Source organism: Rhinoraja longicauda, chromosome 35, assembly GCF_053455715.1.
Source record: "Rhinoraja longicauda isolate Sanriku21f chromosome 35, sRhiLon1.1, whole genome shotgun sequence".
NCBI lineage: Eukaryota > Metazoa > Chordata > Chondrichthyes > Rajiformes > Arhynchobatidae > Rhinoraja > Rhinoraja longicauda.
Window position 1 is genome coordinate 22,010,870 of NC_135987.1, and position 25,838 is coordinate 22,036,707.

The 25,838-nt window shown below is 45.3% G+C and overlaps 2 protein-coding genes across 4 annotated transcripts in view; one reads left to right on the forward strand and one right to left on the reverse strand.

The window, feature by feature from the left end:
• Positions 1-25,838, forward strand: part of rassf4a (Ras association domain family member 4a) — an 87,749-nt gene that overhangs the window by 18,914 nt on the left and 42,997 nt on the right. Inside the window, exon 1 of one of the 3 annotated variants that reach the window (XM_078428611.1) lies at positions 9,872-9,966. The exons of the other annotated variants lie outside the window; for them this stretch is intronic. The gene's annotated coding sequence lies outside the window, so the exon portion shown is untranslated. Of the gene's footprint in view, positions 1-9,871; positions 9,967-25,838 lie in introns of those variants that run through there. 3 annotated transcript variants of the gene reach the window in all.
• Positions 8,969-13,282, reverse strand: LOC144610083 (uncharacterized). The gene is made up of 5 exons (XM_078428613.1): positions 13,188-13,282; positions 12,790-12,883; positions 12,560-12,683; positions 12,264-12,353; positions 8,969-9,907 (listed from the first exon to the last, which is right to left on the reverse strand). The coding sequence occupies exons 2-5, from the start codon at positions 12,854-12,856 to the stop codon at positions 9,856-9,858; spliced, it is 333 nt and encodes a 110-aa protein (XP_078284739.1). The 5' UTR covers positions 12,857-12,883; positions 13,188-13,282; the 3' UTR covers positions 8,969-9,855.

The window sequence follows — 25,838 nt, forward strand, 5'->3', positions numbered from 1 at the left end:
GAGCTCTATCTAACTCTCTCTTAAATCCGTCCAGTGATTTGGTTTCCACTGCCCTCTGTGGCAGAGAATTCCACAAATTCACAACTCTGGGTGAAAAAGTTTTTTCTCACCTCAGTTTTAAATGGCCTCCCCTTTATTCTTAGACCGTGGCCCCTGGTTCTGGACTCGCCCAACATTGGGAACATTTTTCCTGCATCTAGCTTGTCCAGTCCTTTTATAATTTTATATGTTTCTATAAGATCCCCTCTCATCCTTCTAAACCCCAGTGAATACAAGCCTAGTCTTTTCAATCTTTCCTCATGTCAGTCCCGCCATCCCAGGGATCAATCTCGTGAACCTACGCTGCACTGCCTCAATTAAAAGGATGTCCTTCCTCAAATCAGGAGACCAAAACTGTACACAATAGACCACACAATAGACCAAAACTGTACACAACACAAGAACCTTCACTGTCCCCTTCAACAGCCCTGGTCAGTGAGCAACTGATACCATCTTCCACAGTTTAACAATAATATTTTGCAAACGCTATTCACAGATCCATAGCCGCCTGCCTTATCAGTAATTTAATCATTAATAGCAAAATATACAGTTGTTATCTGTGTGTCCAACCCTGGCAAACGGCTCAGTGCTCTGGGTAACCCTTTCATTGCCCACATCTACAAAGCAGCACGGACAATCATTCCAAGTGAACATGATCTAGCTGGCACACGAAGTGCACTCCTCTCCTCCTCTCACAACCTTTGTTCACCCATTTGATAATTAACCCCCCCTCCCCCTCACATGCATCCACCTACCACTTCTGTAGGAAGGAACTACAGATGCTGGTTTAAACCGAAGGCAGACGCAATCTGGAGTAACTCAGTGAGTGAAGCAGTCTGAAGAAGGGTCTCGACCCGAAACATCACCCATTCCTTCTCTCCAGAGATGTTGCCTGCCCGCTGAGTTACTCCAGCATTTTGTGTCTATCTTTAGTTTAAACCAGCATCTGCAGTTCCTTCCCACATTAATAGTATTGTGGTCATCATGACCAAGGTTAAATAGTTCTCCCACACTCGCCAAATTCCAGATTAGTAACAGGATATAAATGCCTCAGCTTCTCCTTGCGTGGCGAGTCCAGGACTCTGGGCCACTGCGCATCTGGGCCACTGCGCATCTGGGCCACTGCGCATCTGGGCCACTGCGCATCTGGGCCACTGCGCATCTGGGCCACTGCGCATCTGGGACACTGGGCATCTGGGCCACTGCACATCTGGGCCACTGCACATCTGGGCCACTGCACATCTGGGCCACTGCACATCTGGGCCACTGCACATCTGGGCCACTGCACATCTGGGCCACTGCACATCTGGGCCACTGCACATCTGGGCCACTGCACATCTGGGCCACTGCTCACAGATCATCAGGCAGAGATACATGCATGATTCACAGCAATCAGCCCCAATGCCGCGTGCTTCCTCAGCTTTGTTTCCCTGGTCTCGCCAGCCTCGTGCTGTTGTTGATCCCCCAGTTGGTAAATCAGCGCAAGAGCTGTTTGTCGGGTCGGGTGGGGTGGGGTGGGTGGGTGGGGGGGGTGTGGGGTGGGTGGTGGGGTGGGTGGTGGGGTGGGGGGGGGGTGAAAGTGAGGCGGTGTGGTTTTGCAACACAACAATTACATGAAATCATTCAAGAAAAGAGTGCACAGTGTGAGGGGAAACCACGCGATGGAAGTTAGCAAGTCCAGGCATGATCACAGAGGACAGGCAGTGAGAGTCGGGAGTTGTGGGAAAGTTGTTCCTCCACACATCTGGAGGCGGTGACTAAGCAATGACTGTAACATAAAACTACAATAATACTTTAAAACTTCTCAAAGATCTGAAGATGTCCTTTGTCCTCTGCTAATTCCTGACATCTTTCGTCTTCAAATGGTTTTAAGCCTTCATAAATTCATAAGTGATAGGAGCAGACTTAAGCCATTCGGCCCATCAAGTCTACTCCACCATTCAATCATGGCTGATCTATCCATCCTAACCCCATTCGCCTGCCTTCTCCCCATAATCACTGACACTAAATCAAAAATCTACCTCTCTCTGCCTTCAAAATATCGATTGACTTTGCTTCCACAACTGTCTATGACAATGAATTGCACAGAATCCCTCTTCTTTGTCATTTTCTCGTGAGTTCCTATCCTACCAGACTGGCCAATGTATCAGACGTACGCAGTTACTAAAGGGAAATTGGGTTTGATAAAAATGTTGGGGTTTTTTGAGGTTGGGAAAGATAAAAGTGAATCAATTGTGGAGCTGTTTTGTGTATTTGAAAGACTTTCTTTCAGTTGTGGTCTGGGATCGTTAAACAGAATTAGAGCCCGTTAGGGGCAGTGACAGAATGGCACGGTGGCGCAGTGGGTAGAGCCACTTCCTCATAGCTCCAGAGACTTGGGTTCAATCCTGACCTCGGGTGCTGTCTGTGCAGAGTTTGCATGTTCTGCCTGTGGTTTACTCTTAATGCTCCAGTTTCTTCTCGCATCCTAAAGGAGTATGGGTTTGGAGGTTAACTGGACTCTGTAAAACTGCTTCTAGTGTGTAGGCAGTGGATGAGAAAGTGGGAGAACATAGAACTAGAGTGAACAAGTGATTGATGGTCAGCGTGGACACAGTGGGCCAAAGGGCCTGTTTCCATGCTATGTCTTGCAATCACTCAAAACAAAGTGCTGGAGGATCTCAGCGGGTCAGGCAGCATCTGTAAAGGGAATGTCCAGACAATGTTTTGGGTCAGGACCCTTGTTCAGACTGATTGATTTTACACAGAGGGTGGAGGGTGTGTGGAACGAGCTGCCAGAGGAGGTAGTTGAGGCAGGTACTTGGATAGGAAAGGTTTAGAAGGATATGGGCCAAACACAGGTGGGTGGGACGAGGGTAGATGTGACATTTTGGCTGGCATAGGCAAGTTGGGCCGAAGGGCCTATTTCCGTGTGTATGACTCTACGGCAGGAAAGTGACTCGGGGGATATAGCCTCATGGAATGGTGGAGCAGGAGCAATGGGCCGAATGGCCTGCTCCTGCTATTTCTCTTCCTCTGCATCATGTTCTTGTGAGTCAGTGTCACTGGTGCCATGTGGCGAACAACATCCGATGATTCATCACCATCACTGCACGAAAACAAGAAGAGCCCTCGGCCACCTGTCTACAGATTCCATCAGCACAACGCACAGAGTGCTGGAGTAACTCAGCGGGTCAGGCAGCATCTGTGGAGAACATGGATAGGTGATGTTTCACAGAGTGCTGGAGTAACTCAGCGGGTCAGGCAGCATCTGTGGAGAACATGGATAGGTGATGTTTCACAGAGTGCTGGAGTAACTCAGCGGGTCAGGCAGCATCTGTGGAGAACATGTAAGACGTTTCAGACCAGGGCCCTTCTTCAGACCCATCAACTCATTCGGACATTGACAGGAGTTCCAGACTACACCCCTCCCCCCCACCCCCCCCCCCCCCCCCCCCCCCCCCCCCAGGGTGGAGAGGGCCACCATTGAGCAAAGCTGGTGAGGAGGGAGAGGCCAATGGTAACGTTAACATTTGGGTTGGAAATGTCCATGTCCTTGGTTCCTTCGCCAGGGATCAGTGAGCACAGCCGCAGGTACATCAGATGGAAAGGTGAAGCTCATTCATCGAGTCACACTTCACAGAAGCAAGCACCCCGCCCCCCCCCCCCCATACTCTCTCCGGCCCGACCCATCCAAGCTTGTCTCATTTGCATGCATTTGACGCATATCCTTGTAAACACTTGCTATCCATGTACCTCTCCAAATGTGTTTAATATTGGATGCAGTCTGGTGATGCACGCTTTCGGAAGAAGGAATGACCAAGGTGAGAAAGGTCTTTGGCTGCATCAGAGGCAGCATGAAGTGAAGATGGAATCAGTGGTGGTGGGGAGTGTGGTGTGTGTGTGGGGGACTGGGCGACATCTACAATGGTGGGGAGTGTGGTGTGTGTGGGGGACTGGGCTACACTTACAATGGTGGGGAGTGTGGTGTGTGTGGGGGACTGGGCTACACTTACAATGGTGGGGAGTGTGGTGTGTGTGGGGGACTGGGCTACACTTACAATGGTGGGGAGTGTGGTGTGTGTGATAGACCCGGCTACATCTACAATGGTGGGGAGTGTGATGGACTGGGCTACATCTACAACTCTCTGCTGTTTCTTGTGGTCCTGGGCAGAGCTGTTCCCAACCCGCGCTGTGATGCAATCTACCAGTATCTTTTCTCGGGTGCATCTGTAGAAGTCTGTAAGAGTCACTGGAGACTTGGTGAATTTCCTCAGTCTCCTCAGGAAATAAATGCGTTGGTGCCTTCTTGGCAGTGGCATCAATGTGGTTGGTGCAGGCCAGATTGTGGGTGATATTTGTGGTTGGTGCAGGCCAGATTGTGGGTGATATTTACGCCAAGGAAAGTCCAGCTCTCAGTTTGGCACATTTCCACATTGACACCATGGATGCTGACTGGGGCAGGCACTCCAATGTTTGCTGACGTTGATGGCTTCTTTGTCTTGGTGACTGAGGTAGAGGTTGTTGTGACACCGTGTCACTAAGCTCTCCATCTCCTTCCTGCAGGCCGGCTCCTCGTTGTTCGTGCTCCTGCCCACTACGGGAGCATCATCTGCAGACTTGCGTTCCCTAATCATGCCAGTGCTGTACCTGACCTCATGCGTACTGACTGTGCGTGTTCGTGTGCATGTGTGTGTTTGCGTGTGTGTGTGCACATATATGTGCATATATTGACTTTGTGTGTGCATATATGTGTGCACATGTGTGTGTGGCATGGCATAGTGTCATACAACATGGACACATCCACATCCACACTGACCAGCGGGCATACGTCCCTGTTCATCCCGGCCTGCACTTGGCATGGCCTTGTCCCTCAGCAGGTGCAGGCCTTGCTGGTGGTGAGGAGAAGCACAGAACGTAGAGCCACCAATGCATTGTTCAGTAAGTTGTTTCTCAATCTGGCTACTAAAGTCAGGGGTGCAGGAACCTATGGTCTCCCTAAACTGGTGGGTTTGTCTTGCTGTTACGTGAAACGTTTTCTTGTCCTGGTTTTGCAACCAGCTAATTATCAGTTGTGGCTGCACTGGAGCACCTTGTGATCAGTGCATGTGGACTGGTGGCTTGTCAGATGACTAGAGGAAGAGAGGGGGTGGGTTGTTGTCGAGAGGCATCGAGCCCAGTGTCCTGGCCTGTTCAGCACAGTGTCATTGTCTGTAAGACTTGGTTGACATGCTGTGTAAGTAGTCACATGCCAGTGAGACAGACCTTACATGTGTTCATCGTGGAAAGTGCTGAGGTTTTTGGCTTTGGTCAATAAGGCAGTTCGGCAGCCAACACCAATACCACAAGCTTTGAAAATGTCAAACTATGTACAACATTAGTCAGGCCACATGTGGCGTATCGGGTTCAGTTTTGGTCACACTGTTATAAGGAAGGTATTGTTAAGCTGGAAAGGGTGCAGAGAAGATTTACGAGAATGTTGCCAGGACTCGAGGGCCTGAGCTACAGAGAGAGGTTGAGCAGGCCAGGAGGATGAGGGATGATCTATAGAGGTGTATACGATCATGAGAGGAATCGATAGTAAATGCACAGTCTTTTACCCAGAGGAGGGGGATTAAGAACCAGAAGACATGGGTTTAAGGTGAGGGAGGAAAGATTTAATAAGAACCTGAGGGGCAACATTTTTTACACAAAGGGTGGTGGGTGTATGGAACGAGCTGCCAGAGGAAGTAGTTGAGGCAGGGACTATCACAACGTTTAAAAAACATTTGGACAGGTACATGGATAGGATAGACTATCCTACTTGCCCACGCTGGTCAAAATACCCCATTGATGCAGGTCACACCTACGATTGACTGGCATCCCTCAGAACCTTTCCTATCCATGTACCAGTCCAAGTATTTTAATGTCATTATAGTCCCGGCTTCAATTACCTCCTCTGGCACTTTGTTCCATTTACCCACCACCCTCTGTGTGAAAAGGTAACCCCTCGGGTTCCTATTAAATCTTTTCACTCTCACCTTAAACCTATGTCCTCTGGTTCTTGATTTTCCCTCCTCTTGGTTAAAAAACTGTGCATTCACCCTGTCTATTCCCCTGATGATTTTGTACATCTCTATAAGATCTCCCCTCAGCCTGAAGCAGAGTCCTAGCCTGCACGACCTGTCTCTGTAGCCCAGGCCTCAGTCCTGGCAACATCCTCGTGAATCATCTCTGCTCTCATTCCAGTGTAAAGGCATTTTTTCTGCAGCGTTTCCAGAATGTATTTAATATAGTCAATGGCAGGGGAGGCAAGGACAAAATATATTAAATCTCTGTGGCTGCTTTTGCAGCAGAGCCTCTGTCTGCCTACGACCCCCCACCTCTGTGCTGCCTGTTAGCGATCCCATTGCCCTCTGTCTGCCTACAACCCCCCACCTCTGTGCTGCCTGTTAGTGATCCCATTGCCCTCTGTCTGCCTACGACCCCCCACCTCTGTGCTGCCTGTTAGTGATCCCATTGCCCTCTGTCTGCCTATGACCCCCCACCTCTTGGTCCAAACACAGTGCATTGCCAACTGTAATGATGATACGTTAGTGTCACTTGTACCGAGCCAGGTGCAGAGAAATACAGGGTACACCAGCCGCCACACAGCCACGCACAAAGTTACTAAAAGTGTAAGAAAATACCTGCAGATGCTGGTACAAATCGAAGGTATTTATTTCACAAAATGCCGGAGTAACTCAGCAGGTCAGGCAGCATCTCAAGAGAGAAGGAATGGGTGACGTTTCGCGTTCATCATCATATCATCATATATATACAGCCGGAAACAGGCCTTTTCGGCCCTCCAAGTCCGTGCCGCCCAGTGATCCCAGTACATTAACATTATCCTACACCCACTAGGGACAATTTTTTTATTTTTATTTTTTATTTTTTTTATTTTATTTTATTTTTTTTTTAACATTTGCCCAGCCAATTAACCTACATACCTGTACGTCTTTGGAGTGTGGGAGGAAACCGAAGATCTCGGAGAAAACCCACGCAGGTCACGGGGAGAACGTACAAACTCCTTACAGTGCAGCACCCGTAGTCAGGATCGAACCTGAGTCTCCGGCGCTGCATTCGCTGTAAAGCAGCAACTCTACCGCTGCGCTACCGTGCCGCGTTCTTCAGACTGAAGAAGGGTCTCGACCCGAAACGTCACCCATTCCTTCTCTCCTGAGATGCTGCCCGACCTGCTGAGTTACTCCAGCATTTTGTGAAATAAATACCTTCGGAAGTTACAAAAAGTGTTCATCTCATCTTCGTTCCCCCCCACACTGGGTCCCCCTTTGTAGATGTTTGTAATTCTGAGTATATTTGACAATCTTTGTGCAAATATTAAATGCTACCCTATGTTGTTGGTTCAGTTTTACTGCAATGAGGCATGGCAATAAAGATTATAGCAAATGCTGTAAGCACCCCATGCAGAAGGACCTTAGATTTTAGATTTAGAGATACAGCGCGGAAACAGACCCTTCGGCCCACTGAGTCCGTGCCGCCCAGCGATCCCCGCACATTAACACTATCCTACACACACTAGGGACAATTTTTTACATTTACCTAGTCAATTAACCTACATACCTGCACGTCTTTGGAGTGTGGGAGGAAACTGAAGAACTTGGGGAAAACCCACGCAGGTCACGGGGAGAACGTACAAACTCCGTACAGACAGCACCCGTAGTCAGGATCGAACCTGAGTCTCCGGCGCTGCATTCACTGTAAGGCAGCAACTCTACCGCTGCGCCACCGTGCCACATTAGTCCATAAGGACTTTACTCCTTGTAGTGCAGGGGTCTGAGGGGTGATTTTATCGTGGTGTACAGATCATGAGGGGAACAGATAAGGTGAATGCACAGAATATGTTACCCAAGGTAGGGGAATCAAGAGCCAGAGGACATAGGTTAAAGGTGAGAGGGGATGTAATAGGAACCTGGGGAGCAGCTTTTTATAATATATTCCTTTATTCGTCTCACACCGGGGAAATTTACAGTGTTACTGCAGCAAAGTGGATAACAAGAGATCATTCATTATAAATAAAAGTGAAGACAAGGATAAACTGTCATCAGTTTACTGTGTGTTCCATAACTATTACTGTTGACTCGTCTGCTGGGAGCAGTGCTGGCTGGCACACAGAGGGCAGTGGGTGTATAGCCTGTGGGGGTAGTTGAGGCAGGTACTATAACAACATTTAACAGACATTTGGACAGGTAAATGGATAGGACATTTTGAGAGATATGGGTGAAATACAGTCAGGTGAAACTGACTGGCTGAGATGGGCACCTTGTTCTCCATGGACAAGGGTGGCACGGTGGCGCAGCGGTAGAGTTGCTGCCTTACAGTGAATGCAGCGCCGGAGACTCGGGTACGATCCTGACTACGGGCGCCGTCTGTACGGAGTTTGTACGTTCTCCCCGTGACCTGCGTGGGTTTTCTCCGAGATCTTCGGTTTCCTCCCACACTTCAAAGACGTACAGGTATGTAGGTTAATTGGTTGGGAAAATGTAAAAATTGTCCCTAGTGGGTGTAGGATAGTGTTAGTGTGCGTGGACCCGGTGGGCCGAAGGGCCTGTTTCTATGACTCTGTCTGCAGGAAGACAAATAACCTTAATCAGATCTTTGACCTGGAACCTTAGCTCACCTTCTTTCCCCCAGGGTCAGCCTGAGCTGCTGGGATTTCCAGCAATCTCTGCTTTTACTTGCAGTTTCCTGCAGATGTCTGTGCTATCAGATATAAAGGATCACCTCGGATTTTCAGGAATGCTCAGCTTGAGCCGCTTAGAATGAAGAGAGGACCTTTATTGGGCAAGCTGACCAAGCTAGACAGTGCAGAATGAGGCAAAGCATCTTTAGCTTTGTAAAACAAAATGGAGGAGAAATGTAAATTGTGTTTTATAAAATTTTATTACAAAATATTTAAAATACATGAACAGTGCAGCAGGACATTTCAATTTAACAATACCAATATTCCATTCTACAAAAAATTCAGAACATTATATAAAATACCTTTGCTTAATATAAAACAGGACATAAATTAAAGAATTATCATATAATACTTTAAGTGCATCGCTCAGACTGCACTGTAGTTTAAATTCCTGTAAACTAACCGGTTTCAATCGATCTACGATTAATACGTCCAGCAATGTAAACCACGACAGAGATAGTTTCGTTTGGATTATTCGTGAAATCTTTCAAGTTTGCTGGAATGACCTTTTGCTGTCACATGATCTTTGCCGACAGTGTCTTGGACACAACAGACACCAGTTTAAACTTTCAGCAGATAAACATGAGACATATGTGGCTCATGTCAGTCTGCCATCACTTGCCAAGAAGGTGCTTATTTAATGTTGATCAGCGTAGAGTTAATTATCAAATCGAAAATAAATAGTTTGAACCTTTACATTAATCTTTGTTTCACACATTAAATTGAACAAGGCCTAAATTGAGCATTAATAATTAGCACTAGAGTTAAATAAGGCAGAGGTGTGGAAGAATAGTTGCCCACACATTGTTCTGAAATAACTCGTATATTAGTAACCTTGAGCACATCCCCACATAACAAACCAGAAGGCAAAGTAGGAGTCATGTCTTTTGATTGGCTTAAATAGCATTATTGTTGAAGGTAGACCTAAATAGCTGGAGTAACTCAGCGGGACAGGCAGCATCTCTGGAGAGAAGGAATAGGTGGCGTTTCACAGAGTGCTGGAGTAACTCAGCGGGACAGGCAGCATCTCTGGAGAGAAGGAATGGGTGACGTTTCAGGGCGAGACCCTTCTTCAGACATATTATTGTTGAAGGATTTCTTTAGCTTTCATTTTCTTACTTTTTTCGTTTCAGACATTCCTTCTTCCTTTCATTGTTCTGGTGGATTCTGTGGCAAATAAAATGGCGAACATGTTCAGAATAATACATCCTGAGACCAGATAGCAAGTAAACCTCATTCATCTAATCCTTTTAAAATTCTGCATGTTTAACACTGGGACATAGGTATTCAGGATTCAACTTGAAATAGTGAAATAAAAACTGATGAGATTGTGACATCTGGTTGTCAAGAAATCTCCTTTTCTTATTAACCTTTGCATCATGTTACAATTCATTGTAATAACAATCTGCCACCAATGGCAACACCTCACCTTCAGTGTTGTTTATAGTTCCCCATCACCGCCTCACTACATTAATTGACACCAAGTGCTGGAGTAACTCAGCGGGCCAGGCAGCATCTCTGGAGAATGTAGATAAGTGATGCTTTGGGTCGAGACCCTTCATGTCACCTGTCCATGTTCTCCAGCGATGCTGCCTGACCCGCTGAGTTACTCCAGCACTCTGGCATTTTGGGTATTACTCAGCATCTGCAGTTCTTCGTTTCTTCAATTCATTTATAGTCTGTTTATTTAATAACATATTCAGAACATATTCCCTGTAATCATTACTCTCTTGCAAGCAAATATCAGACAGGAAAGTGACCGACATTTGAGACTTGGGAGCAGGATTATATTTCATCAGGTAAATCAATGGAGTGAGTATTATCTTTATTTGTGGAGCCCATTAGAAAATGCTTTAAAGTGAGTCCTTGGTACTCAGTATAATTCTGCTTTTCCACCACATAATTCCAGCTTTTCCACACATGCTTAATGGAAAGCATGTCATTTATTGTTTAAGTTGTCCGAGCATCATATAGTTGCATGAACACATGCAAAAACATGCACTAAACCACTCTCTGATTTTATCTATGTCTAACAACAGAAACATATAATTAGTAAAAACACAACATAGTGCAAGTAGAGAACTCAGTGGATCACGCAGCTTCTAGTGAGGGAATGGAGAGGTGATATTTCGGGTTGAGACCCTTCCTCAGAAATGTTCTGTCCATTCCCTCCGCAGATGCTGCCTGACCCGTTGAATTCTTCCAGAATTGAGTCTTTTGCCCAATATTCCAGAATCTGTATCTCTTGCTTCTTAAAATATATGACTAGCGTTTTGTTTTGGGGGGGGGGGGGGGGGGGGGAGAACTAATTGTTTTGCCCCTCAGTGTGCTCTTGTTCAAACGTATCCATTGGGTCTGTTAGCAAATGTTTGCAAGCTGCCTGTTATCCCTGCATTGGTGGGCTGTTGAGACGTGTGTTAGTTCTGCTGCCAGTGACACAGCATCTGTCTGGTATGCAGCAAAACCTGGAGCTAACAATTCGTGGTAATTTAATCTATTGGGCCCCAACTGATGCTGGGACTGGAGAATTGCTCTGGGCAAGGCAGTTGTAGACAGAGAGTCTGGCCGTGGAAGTGTGTGTTCAATCACTGCTGCCAATCCACGCCATGCATGAAAGCTAACATGATAGAGGTTATGTGTAGGAAGGAACTGCAGATGCTGCTTTACACCAAAGACACAAAATGCTGGAGTTATTCAGCGGGTCAGGCAGCATCTCTGGGTGACGTTTCGGGTTGAGACCCTTCTTCAGACCCTATAAACCTATTATGTGTATGTGTATATATAATATATTTATTCTCGAAATCTTAAACTCCTCTCTTCTGAGCCGACAACCTATGATATAGGTTATATTTTATATAGGTTCGTAACCACGCGTTTATTTGGCAATCTGCTCGCAAATATCACTATTAATTTGAAATTAATCTCCCCCCCCCTCCCCCCTTTGCTATCTGAGGATGTGTGCAGTGCAATACTGTGAGCCCAAACCCACCCCTTGCCCTGTGTAGTGCAATACCGTGAGCACAAACCCACCCCTTGCCCCTGTGTAGTGCAATACTGTGAGGCTAAACTCTCCCCTTGCCCCTGTGCAGTGCAATACTGTGAGCCCAAACCCACCCCTTGCCCTGTGCAGTACAATACTGTGAGGCTAAACTCTCCCCTTGCCCCTGTGCAGTGCAATACCGTGAGCACAAACCCACCCCTTGCTCCTGTGCAGTGCAATACTGTGAGCCCAGACCCACCCCTTGCCCTGTGTAGTGCAATACTGTGAGCCCAAACCCACCCCTTGCTCCTGTGCAGTGCAATACTGTGAGCCCAGACCCACCCCTTGCCCCTGTGCAGTGCAATACCGTGAGCACAAACCCACCCCTTGCCCTGTGTAGTGCAATACTGTGAGCCCAGACCCACCCCTTGCTCCCATGGTGTTAAATAATACAAACTGCATTGTTTGAATTCAGTCTCACATTCAATGCCACAATCTCAGAGTGACTTGTATCCAGAGGGTAGAATATAATGCTGCGCTTACCTGTCCCAACATCTGACGAGGTATTGTCCCTGACGGTAATCAGGACTAAGGCACACCTCCATCTCCACACCGCCAAAGTTTACTGTAAGTCTAGAAGAGGAGAAATTAAAATGTTAATGCCATGGTCTCTGTGCGTTGATATACACTGTTTCCACACTCTCCCACTCTATGAATTACCAATTATACCGTGAATATTTCCCACCATAACAAGCAACTTTTAACCCGTTATAAACTCCATGAAACATGGAATTCCACTTGGTGCTGTGAACTCTTTAGGTTGTTACTGATTTACTTACATGATCTGAGTCGTGGGGCAGATTTCATCCATTGGAATGATCTGGTAGTCGACGATGTTTCGGAGAGCAAACCTTTTCAGCAGAGTATCTCTGCAGAAGCATCTGGGCACAAAGTTGGCGCTGCCTGTAACAAGACACGATCACAGTGAGGAGTTGCAACAAGTCAACAGCGCCTGCAAGGCAGCGTTCAATCTGCTTTCAATAATCTGGAGGCATGAGCCGTGACTGACCTGTGGGGAAGTACATGCAGGCAAAGGCAAGAGCCAGCAAAGTCACGGTCTGCAATCTGCTGTGCATTCTGTCTGTTCCTTGTCGGGGGTTCTGCTATCACGAGAGACAAGAGAGGAGTTTAAATGCTTAGTAAGATTTAGAGAGCTGTAAATACTGAATGAATTGCAGCAGCGTTTAAATTCAATGGATTCACTATGGATCGACCTCCATAGTGAATTCACAGAACAATCTGACACGTTTCAAATTAAGTAATCACAGTAATAACTAATTGCAACTCTTCAAGAGAGCTTCATTCAGTTACGATGCAGTTACGTACAATATTAAAATAGATTGGAATAAAATATCAGAATATAAGAATTAGAATCGAATAAACCGTTAAAGTGGAGGAGGTGCTTACAGAGAGAGTAGAGTGTTGCTTCGGCTGGTCAGTTGGCGTGAGTTGTGTTCGGTGCTCCGGTCGGTGTTGAGGAGTGGTGAAGCTGTTTGTGTCTGAGTTGCTGGCTGTGTTTGCATGCTGCTTGTGTTCTCTATTTATACAGTCGGCAGCTCCAGATGCCACATGCCTTTCCTGTAAAACCGCAGATGTTGAAATCTGGGAAATTTTCACTTTTCTCTGAACTAAGCCGCCCCACTTGAAGGCGACCTGATCAGCCGTTGCAAAGTATTGTGTACGATTTTATTCATTTTCTCTCATTCTCTACTCCCTGCTCTCCATCTAAAATATGTTGATACCTGAGAGCGTGGAAACCCCGGCCCCCTGCCCCACCATACCCATGCCAACATCGGACAATTCCCATTTGTTTGTGTTTGCTCATACTCCTCTAAACCCTTCCTATCTAGACAACAGACAATAGGTGCAGGAGGAGGCCATTCGGCCCTTCGAGCCAGCACCACCATTCAATGTGATCATGGCTGATCATTCTCAATCAGTACCCCGTTCCTGCCTTCTCCCCGTACCCCCTGACTCCGCTATCCTTAAGAGCTCTATCTAGCTCCGCTATCCTTAAGAGCTCTATCTATATATCTGTCCAAATGTTTTTTAAAAGTTGGAATTGTACCCACTTTCTAGCTTCCTGTGGCAGCTCGTTCCAGATATGTAGTCCCCTGGGAGTGAAAAGCTGCCTGAGTTTCCTCTTGCCTCTCCTCTCCCTCCTTTAGCCAATGCTCTCTACTTTTATAATCCTCTACCATGGGAAACAGACTGAGCATTAGTTTAACCATGCCCCTGGTCATCTTGTACGCTCAATAAGGTTACTGCTCATGCATCGTTAGCACGCAACAAAAGCTTTTTGCTGTACCTCGGTACACGTGACAAACAACTGAAACTGATCCTCAGCCTTGTGTGCTCCAAAGAAAACTGTCCCAGCCTATCCAGTCTCTCTCTGTAACGCAAGCCCAGGTAACATCCAGGTGAATCTCCTCTGTACCCTTCCCATTGTGAAGTCCTTCCTCTAGCCGGGTGACCAGACTACATGGTTCTCCAAGTGTGGTCTTGCCAATGACTTGGAATATGATGTCCCAACTTTGTACGCAATACCCTTGCTCACAAAGGCAAGTGGGCCATGTTTTCATCACCACCCTGTCCAACCCTGACTTGCCAGTCATGGAGCATCGAATATAGACTTTGTGTAGGAAGGAACTACAGATGCCGGTTATACACTGAAGAAAGACACAAAGTGCTGGAGTAACTCAGCGGGCCAGGCAGCATCTCTGGAGAGAAGGAATGGGTGACGTTTTGCGTCAAGATAATTCTTCAAAATTTGTGACCAATCAATTTCTAATTTGTTTTGTTTATTGTCACGTGTACTGGGGTACAGTGAAAGGCTTTTTCGTTGCATACTATCTGGTCAGCAGAAAGACTAAAGTTTAGCATAGTTAGAGGAAGAAATGCTGCTGTTGGAGTGGAGGTTTAGAGGAGTGGAGTGATTGTAACAGGTAATTGCAGGTCCATTTCTGGGACCAGCAGGCAGAGAGTCATCTGGCTTGGGCAGCGTCTTGTGTCAAAAGGAAAATGTAATAAACTAATCACTAAAAAAGTATAAAATCAACAGTAAAGGTGTAAGTTTGCCCTGGCTCCACAGGCCCGTGAAGACTAGACCCACTGTGGGCATGTCAGCACATGCCTGACTGTGGCTTCACAAAGGTCTTACATGCTTTCAATTTAGATGATTGCAAAAACTGAGAAACTGATGAAACTGAGAAACCTGATCACACGCTGAACAAGGGCCACGTGATGGGGGTAAAAACCTTGTGACAGTCCTGGAAGGAACAAAGCTGTCTCAATAGCACTGTGATGGAGACTGGCACGCAACTGGCTGCTCGGCTGCTCTGATGTAAGGGAAGTAACTACAGCTGGCTCTACACACCCCTGAAATCACATCAAACACCAGGGCAGAGCGTTATGAAACAGGGGGCATAGGCTTGCTGTTGCCATTGCAAGCTAGTCTCTCCTGAAGCAATACACGATATGAAAGAACTTTATGTATCCCAGGAGGGAAAATGACCTGCCAACAGTCATAAATACACAAAAACACAAAATACATAACATGAAATTAAAGTGTCGAGTGGATTATTTTCCAAATGGAGAGACGTTCCAGAAATCGGAGATGCAAAGGGTCCCAAATAGTTAATTAGCTAGTCGAATCGGTAGTAAGGAAGGCAAATTCAATGCTAGCATTTATATCAAAAGGACTGGAATACAAAAACAGAGGTAATGCTGAGGCTCTATAAGGTGCTGGGCAGTCCGCATTTGGAGTACTGTGGGCTGCATATCTGAGGAAGGATGTGCTGGCTCTGGAGAGGGTCCAGAGGAGGTTTACAAGAATGATTCCAGGAATGAGTGGGTTAGCATATGATTAGCGTTTGACTGGGCCACTGGAAGTTTAGAAGATTGAGGGGGGGACCTCATTGAAACTTACAGAATAATGAAAGGCACAGATAAAGTGGATGTGGAGAGGATGATTCCACTGATGGGAGAGTCTCGGACCAGAGGTCATAGCCTCAGAATTAAAGGGCACGCTTTTAGAAAGGAGGTGAGAAGGAACTTCTTTAGTCAGAAGGTAATTAATCTTTGGAACATTGCCACAGAGGGCTGTGGAAGCCGTCAGTGGATATTTTTAAAGGCAGTGATAGATCAATTCTGGATTAGAACGGGTATCAATGGTTATGGGAAGAAGGCCGGAAAATGGGATTAGGAGGCAGAGATCAGCCATGATTGAATGGTGGTGTAGACTCAATGGGCCGAATGGCCTAATTCTATTCCTATAACTTGTGAACATTGTGCACATTTGCTTTCAGACAGCTATTGGTCAGCGGAGAGCCCTGAATGCCTCAGTGTAGCTCCTGCAGTTTCGTTCTCCCACTTTCACATCCACTCCCTACACACTAGGGGCAATTTATACTACAAACCCACATGTCTTGTTAGTTTAGTTCAGTTTAGTTTATTATTATCATGTATACTGAAGTTATCGGGAGGTTATCTGAAGAAGGGTCTCGACCCGAAACGTCACCCATTCCTTCTCTCCTGAGATGCTGCCTGACCCGCTGAGTTACTCCAGCTTTTTGTGGTACCTTCGATTTGTACCAGCATCTGCAGTTACTTTCCTACACGTGTACACTGAAGTACTGTTTGGATGCATTCTTATCCAGTCAAAGAAAAGACTACACATGAGTACAATCCAGTGTCACAGTGCACAGATAAAGGGAATAACATTTAGTGCACGATAAACTCCAAATAAAGATCGTTCAAAGATCTCCAATGAGGTAGATGAGAGGTCTGTGGCAAAAGGGAGGAAGCCCACAGTGACAATGAGAATATGCAAACTCCACACAGACAGCACCCAAGGTCAGGATCCATCCTGGGTCTCTGAGGCCGTGAGGCAGCAGTACTATTCACTGCCACTCAGTGAATTATTGTGACTTATATTTCTGTGCAGTTTTTATAACTTTAAGTGTAGGAAGGAAATGCAGATGCTGGTTAAACCGATGATAGACACAAAATGCTGGAGTAATTCAGTGGGTTAGGCAACATCTCTGGAGAGAAGGAATGGGTGACGTTTCGGGTCGAGACCCACAGATTTTATAACTTTAATCTGTGCATTCCAATATGTTCGCATGTGGGAGAAACTAGAGTTCTCTGAATAACTTCAGAGAATGAAGAAGGGTCCCGACCAAAAACGTCATCTGTCCGCTACCTCCACAGACGCTGCCTGGCTCGCTGAGTTCCTCCAGCACAGAGGCCCACATCTCTACCCTTGCATGGGGAAGGAAGGGTTTAAAGACCCATTGACTGAAGGATTTAGAGAAGGACCAGAGAACTTATAAACAAATAGAACATTTGAGGGGACAAATGGATGGAATATTGGGTTAAGAGGTGGAGAAAAAAGCAAGATTTGTAAAACAGGCACATTATGAGCTAGGCCCTAAATCCACTAAATTACTTGTCCGGAGGCTATGCAATCAACAGGCTGACAATACCATACACAACATTAAGGAACCCTGTACACAGAAATTGAAGAGTGATCCAAATGAAATAGAACATATCTTCCAGGAATATTATAAAGAATTATATACACAAACCTCTACAGTAGATGGGGAATCAATGAGGACTTTTTAAAGTACAATAGATCTGCCCTGTATTGGAGAGACACAAAATAAAATAATCACAGCAGAAATATCACAATAGACAATAGGTGCAGGAGGAGGCCATTCGGCCCTTCAAGCCAGCACCGCCATTCAATGTGATCATGGCTGATCATTCTCAATCAGTACCACGTTCCTGCCTTCTCCCCATACCCCCTGACTCCGCTATCCTTAAGAGCTCTATCTAGCTCTTTCTTGAATGCATTCAGAGAATTGGCCTCCACTGCCTTCTGAGGCAGAGAATTCCACAGATTCACAACTCTCTGACTGAAAAAGTTTTTCCTCATCTCAGTTCTAAATGGCCTACCCCTTATTCTTAAACTGTGGCCCCTTGTTCTGGACTCCCCCAACATTGGGAACATGTTTCCTGCCTCTAACGTGTCCAACCCCTTAATAATCTTATACGTTTCGATAAGATCTCCTCTCTTCCTTCTAAATTCCAGTGTATACAAGCCTAATTGCTCCAGCCTTTCAACATACGACAGTCCCGCCATTCCGGGAATTAACCTATCACTGGAGGAGATAGAGAAGACAATTTGTAGGATGAAAACAAACAAGGCCCCATGCAAACACGGTTTCCCTATAGAATGGTATAAAATATATTCTTCAATTATCTCCAAACGATTTGAAAAGTTCATGCCAGATTTAATGGATGAAGACCAGACTGGTTTTATAATAGACAGACAAACACAGGACAGTATTAGAAGAACCCTACATATAATACACAAGATTCAAAAGGAAAGTACGCGTGCTGTCCTGATAAGCCTAGATGCGGAAAAGGCTTTCGATAGGGTTAATTGGGAATTCGTATATCAAACACTAGAAAGATTTGGCTTTACCGAAGATTCAATTCAAGTTATTAAAGCAGTTTACCAGCAACCTACTGCAAGTGTAAAAGTGAATGATTTCCTTAACTGAGAGATTTGTGTTAGGAAGAGGAAGGAGACCGGGATGTTGGCTTAGCCCTACCCTGTTTGCTATAGATATTGAACCATTGGCTCAAGCGATCTGTCAAGATAGGGAACTGAGGGGAGTAACTATAAGAGACAGAGAACATAAAATTGGCCTTTTTGCAGGTGACATAATGATGTATCTCACGGATGTAAACACCCCCTTTCCAAGGATGATGGGGATCATAGAGAAATTTAATTTCTATGCAGGATATAAATTGAATATTTCAAAAACTCAAATCCTCCTATTTAATTGTGCTCCTCCAGAAGAAATCAAGCAAAAGTATAAAATTAAATGGGATTCAAAATCAATCAAATACCTAGGGGTATATACAATGAAAAATATATCAAAACATAAGAAAGGATATAGGAAGATGGTCCACCTACCCAATGGGTTTTAGTAGTAAGATAAATGTGGTGAAAATGAATATTTTGCCAAGGCTATTGTACTTGTTTCAATCTCTGCCAATAGAGGTACCACTAAAACAATTCACAGAATGGGATAAATTAATATCTAGATTTATTTGGGGAGGAAAGAAGGCCAGAGTTCGATACACTACACTCCAGTTGCCAAAGGACAAAGGTGGAATGGCACTTCCAAATTTTAGGATATATTTCTATACAGCCCAACTTCAACCACTAATTAATTGGTATGAGGATTGCTACATAGCTAGGTGGAAAGGGATTGTGACATATATCCCCGACTTCCACATCCAAACACTCTTGGGAGAAAAAGCGCTTCCTGGACATATCAGGAGTATAATCGATCCAATAACGATATTTACTTTAGAAACATGGTTCACTCTTACCAGACAACTTAAATTGAATAAAGGACAAAAAGTGTTAAGATGGATAGCTTTGGAAAGTGAGTTTAAACCAGGGATGTATGACTGAACATTTAAAGAGTGGATGAAGAAAGGAATGACTACATTTTGTACCGTTTACTGAAAATGGAGACCTAAGAAGTTTTCAAGATTTGAAGGACAGATTTGCACTTCGGAACCAAGACTTGTTTAGATACCTCTTGTTGAGAGAATATTACAACAAAAATGTAAAAAAGGGAGGCACCAGAAGAAAAGAATCCAGTGGTAGAAGTGACAGTCAATGCAGATCATCAAAAAACATCAAGGATTATCTCTAAACTTTATCATAGTTTAATGGAATGTCAAGCTAAAACTACATTTTATGTAAAATTTAAGTGGGAAAAGGAATTGAACATCACAATCTCAGAAGAAGAATGGCATCATATGTGTGTAATACTACAGACATCCGCTAATTCACAAAAACGGAGAGAATTTAATTGGAAAAATTTGATTCGTTTCTTTATTACGCTTAACATAAAAAGCAAGCAAATTCTAAGGCAACAAACATGCTGGAGGCAATGTGGCCACACAGACGCAAACCACGCACATATCTTCTGGAGTTGCCCAAAAAATAGAACCATTTTGGGACAGAATGAATTCAGTATTAAAGGAGGTATTAGGATTATATAGTCTCCGAGAAGTGTTCCATTTAATACCTGGGTAATATAACTACAGTGGTGCTGAAGGAAGATCATTACTTGGTTAAAATCCCACTTACAGCTGGCAGAAAGACCATTACAAGAAACTGGCTTGTAGCGGAAACGCCCAGACTTAGACAATGGTTAGACATAGTACAGGAAATATTTTTGACGGAGAAAATGACATATTCTCTCAGAGTGAAAGAAGACGAGTTTTACAGAAAATGGGGAAAATGGATTAGGTATAGAAATAAAGACATAAACACTGTATAATTGTATTGACAATAATGTAAGTTATTGGAAAATGTTTTAATAAGAAAATAGTTCTGTATAGTGCATCATTAATTGTAAACTGAACCCCCAGCTGCACTGTTGTAAGTTTCATTGTTATATGTGTGTTTTATTTGTGTATGTATAAAAGCAATAAAAAAATTAAAAATAATAATAAATAAAGACCCATTGTGCTGAGTGAAACAATTCAACCAGAGCTTGAATCTGGCAGAGAACATTAGCATTTGCTGGAGCTTCAAAGTTGGCGTGTTGAGCTCCATTGTCTGGAACATGTTTTCACCTAGCCCCCAGCAAACAATGGCCTGTCACCTTCATTATCATTACGTTTTTGCACATCTTTTACTCTTTTTTTTTCTATATCTCTCTCTATCTCTTGTTTCCCCTTCCCCTGACTCTCAGTCTGAAGAAGGGTGTCGACCCAAAATGTCACCCATTCCTTCACTCCAGAGATGCTGCCTGTCCCGCTGAGTTACACCAGCTTTTTGCGTCTATCTTCATTGTGAACCAACATCTGCAGTTCCCTTCTGCATATTTCATCTGCTGGATCTTTATTCAGGCATATCCCTCTGAACCGTCTACAAGCAAGCCCATGGTGTGTCACCACCACTCAGCAATTAATGCCATAGGCGGTGATGAAACGCCACTCTCACTCCTGAAGTTCGACACAGTAACCCTAAAGACAATTCCTCTTATTGTGAGGCCGCTGTGATTCACAATGTGTGCAATTTAGAATCTCTCTCTCTCTGTCACAATTCTAACACGCCTGAATGTATAATTGGAAAGTGTTCACTTTTCAGCTGTTGATGAGGAAGACTGTGGTAACTGAGTAACCAAGTCAGTTGTTCATTCAGTTGAGCTAGTTCGCAATGGGCGAGACCTCCAACCCAACTCACACACTCGAATCACTGACTCGTGACACCTTGTCTGAGGTATTTGTAAATTTCCCCGGTGTGAGACGAATAAAGGAATATATTATTATTATTATTTGTAACAGAATAACTGTTTAAGAAAGGGAAACCCAAGGGCCATCAATGGAGCTCAAGGCCAACCAGTGACAATTTGTGCTGTGAGGCAGCAGTTCTACCAGCTGTGCCACTCAAAATGGGCAGTGTATGTATAAGTGTAGCAACACCACTCAACTGCTGTCGAGAAGTCAATGATAGTAGACACAAAATGCTGGAGTCACTCAGCGGGACAGGCAGCATCTCTGAAGAGAAGGAATGGGTGATGTTTTGGGTCGAGACCCTTCTCCAGACTGTTGGAGCAACATAGAGCAGTGGGCCCCCCCCAGACTCACGGCCCCAGACCCACCCAGCAACATGGTCAACGTAACCACGATGGCACAACAGGGAGAAATCCACCTCTTTCATCAAACACATTTCATACAAAATAGCTTTTGTATTTCTGTGCTGAGCAACTTGTGTACATAAAACAGTTACAACTCCTCTCTGCCAAGAAGTCCATTAACAAAACATGTGATTCCAATAACTAAAGTTTACAATCAAAACCAGGCAGCTAGTTCACATGAGCTCGGCAGTGTGGTTTCAGGCAGGATAAGTTTAAAGTAACGATTCTGCACAATAGTTTATCACTTTTACTTTAGGAATATGTCACGATGTTTTTATCAGTGTCTGCTTTCCTCGCGTCTTGAATTATTTCTATCTCTGAGAAATGGAAGGTATCACAAAATGCTGGTGTAACTCAGCAGGTCAGGCAGCATCTAGGAGAGAGGGAATGGGTGACGTTTCAGGTCGAGACCAGTCTAAAGAAGGGTCTCGACCCGAAACGTCACCCATTCCTTCTCTCCTAGATGCTGCCTGACCTGCTGAGTTACTCCAGCACTTTGTGATACCTTCCATTTGTACCAGCATCTGCAGTTATTTTCCTTCTGAGAAATGGGCCGTCTGCTTCTGATATGAATCCCTGAATCTGCCCAGACTCAGGAAGTTTCAGTCATTGCAAATTCCGCTCAGCAGTGTGGGACGAGAGCTGGAATCAGCCCCCATGTTCAACACCCGAGGGACTGCAACATCGTCAGAACAGGAACTCAGGATAAAGTTTAAATGAAGGCTAAATACTTGTGCCCATAATCCAGATGCCACCATGAGTGAGAGATCAGCAGGAGAAGGAATGAGCAGATGGCTGGAGTTAACGGGGTCACAGTACACAGAACTGGCCTGTGTAGTCAAGTCTTGGAAAGGGATCTGAAACTGCCCACTCCCCTGGTGCTTGAAGAACAGCTGCTTTGTTTAACGACTAAATAATGAAAAGAACAAACCGCTGGAGTAACTGTGTGGGTCAAGCTGCAGCTCGAGTAACGGAGACTAAAGAGCTGGCCTGGACTCTGTGGTACGAGTAAAGTTAGTGGTCCACACAGATATCGGTCTTTGCTGTTGGAGCTGCCCTGTTGCTCTAACAGAGCAGCTAACTTGTGGATATCAAGATGTGCAGTGAGACTGAGGGAACCTGGACAATATGGTCTCTCACCTTCTACTCTATGTGGGTAGAAAGGTATTTTATGAGGATACCTATATTGACAGTGAAGATGGTTATATATAGTGGGATATTGATCAGCTGATTAAGTGGGCCAAGGAATGGTCAATGTAGTTTAGTTCAGTTTAGTGATACAGAGCGGAAACAGGCCCTTCGGCCCATTGAATCCACACCGACCAACAATCACCCGTACACTAGTTCTATTCTACACACCAGGGACAATTTACAGAAGCCAATTAACCTACAAACCTGCACGTCTTTAGAATGTGGGAGGAAACCGGAGCACCCGGAGAAAACCCACGCGGTCACAGGGAGAACGTACAAACTCCGTACAGACAACACCCATTGTCAGGATCGCACTCAGGTCTCTGGTGCTGTGAGGCAGGAACAACTCTACTGTTGCCACTAATTCAGGTAAATTTAGTTCTGATAAATGTGAGGTGTTGCATTTGGTGAAGTCAAACTAGGACAGGACCTTCACAGTGTCTTGTTGAGCTCTGGGGAGTGTTGTAGAGCAGGGACTGAGAAGTACAAGTACATAATTCCCTGAACATTGCAACACAAGTGGACAGGATGGTGAAGAAGTATTTACACGCTGGCTTTCATCAGTCAGAGCATTGGGTATTGCAGTTGGGATGTTATGTTGCATTTGTACAAGACTTTGGTGAGGCACATATGGGGAATTGTGTTCAGTTTAGGCCATCCTGCTAGGGAAAGATGCCATTAAGATGGATAGAAGATTGGCGGCACGGTGGCGCAGCGGTAGAGTTGCTGCCTTACAGTGAATGCAGCGCCGGAGACTCAGGTTCGATCCTGACTACGGGTGCTGTACTGTACGGAGTTTGTATGTTCTCCCCGTGACCTGCGTGGGTTTTCTCCGAGATCTTCGGTTTCCTCCCACACTCCAAAGACGTACAGGTATGTAGGTTAATTGACTGGGTAAATGTAAAAAATTGTCCCTAGTGTGTGTAGGATAGTGTTAATGTGCGGGGATCGCTGGGCGGCGCGGACTTGGTGGGCCGAAGGGCCTGTTTCCGCGCTGTATCTGAAATATTAAAAAAATATGAAATATGAGCAAGAATTGAGGGCCTGAGCTATTGGCTGAGGATGGGCAGGCTAGGACTTTACTCCTTGGAACCAAGGACTTAAAGAGGTTTCGAGAAGGATATGGGCCAAACGCAGGCAGATGGGACTAGTTTAATGGAACATTTTGGTTGGCACGGGTGAGTTGGCCCAGAGGGCCAGTTCTGTGTTATATGACTCTATGAAAAGCCAGTGGCTGAGAGCGTGAGATATGATTGTTGGGAATATTGTATTTATAGGAAGTGAAGCTGTGAAAGTCAAGATTGGAAGAGTTTACTGCAACTTAACATTACAATAAATGACCAATGGTGTCAAGAATCAAGCATGTTTATTTATCATATGCACTTGAACTGAAGCAGAAGAATGAAGTTGTTGCTGTGACCACTTTACCGCATGGGATAACTGCAGGCGGCCAGGATGCCTCCTGCCAGCGACCCTACACTTGTACAAGTTGCATCCAGTGTTTGGTGATTTGCCAAATCTCCTCAAACGTCTGAGAAAGAGATGAGCTCTCTTTGTGATTGCATGGATGTGCTGGGCTCAGGACAGATCATTACTTACATGCACTGCCAGCAACTTGAAGCTGTTGACTCTCCACTGCCATCCCATCCATGAAGTGGCCAGGGTGATCAACCAAGTGCATGTTGTGGACAGTCCACATGTGTAGCAGCATGTACCAAGTGCCTGTTGTGGACAGTCCACATATGCAGCACCATGTACCAAGTTCATGGTGTACACAGTCCACATGTGCAGCAGCATGTACCAAGTGCATGGTGTACACAGTCCACATATGCAGCAGCATGTACCTGGGGTGGGGGCAGTGAGTGGTGTCGTCAGTAACAGGGGCCATGCACGCCTGCTGTTGTATCCTCGAAGGTGTGGTGCTTCCAGGGAATAGTTGGAGTTGAAGTATTCCATCACTGCCGGTGCTGCATGTGGATGTGTAGTCAGGACTGAGTCACTGAGCAGACTCGCAGTGCCTCGTAGTTTTGTGATCAGTCTGATTCAGTTTCTTTGAAAAATGAAAGTGATGGGGACTCGGAGATGATATGATGTCAGGTCCTGTGCCTGGTGAAGATGCGGAGGAGATGGCGTGCCAGCCCAATGACCAACATCTGCCTGTCAGCCAGCACATCTGGAATGTCTGTCCAGGTGTGAGGCAGTGTGGGTGGTCCACCTTCAGATCATTGGTTCGTGCTACTTGGAGGCATCTTACTGAGCAAGAGCCGAACCATACACTCCAGGACCGTGCGCTAGTACTTGGGAGCCTGAGATAAAGAGAGGCAGTGAGCCGGTCTAGGACTTCATTTTGTGAAGTGCAGGAAGCTGAGGGGGGATTTTATAGAGGTGAATAAAATCATGTGGGGACCAGGCAGTGTGAATGCTCAGTCATTTACCCAGAGTTGGGGAATCAAGAACTAGAGGGCTTAGGTTTAAGGTGAGAGGAAAAGATTTAATAGGAACCAGAGGGGCAACATTTTCACTCTGAGGGAAATGAGTGGAAATGATGCCCCTCTGGTTCCTATTAAAGGAGCCAGACACAATATGCTGGAATAACTCAACTGCTTGGGCAGCATCTCTGGAGAAAAGGAATAGGTGATGTTTCGGGAGGTAGTTGAGGTACACAGAGGCACCACCATGTGGGAGACAAAGGAGGACCCGGCTTGGGGGACCACCGAGAACTAAGGGGGGGAACAAATGGAATATGTTCAAAATAGTTTGTAAAATGGAATACTTTGTAATGTTGGTGGTGCCCTTTATGTGGTGACCATTTGCATACCTTGGGGAGGCAAAACAAAGAATATCATTGTGACCTGGCACGTGACAATAAAATATTATGACTCATTCATTCAAAAACCACAGACAGATACATGGACAGGACATGTTTCAAGGGATATGGGCCAAATGCAGAAAAAAGGGACTAGCGCAGATGGGGCATTTTGGTCGGCATGGATGAGTTGGACTGACAGACCTGTTTTCATGTTGTGTGACCCATGATTCTATCTGTGGTACTCCAGCATTTTGTGAATAAATACCTTCTATCTGTGGTAATAATTAGATAAGATCAAACTCATGCGATCACTAACAT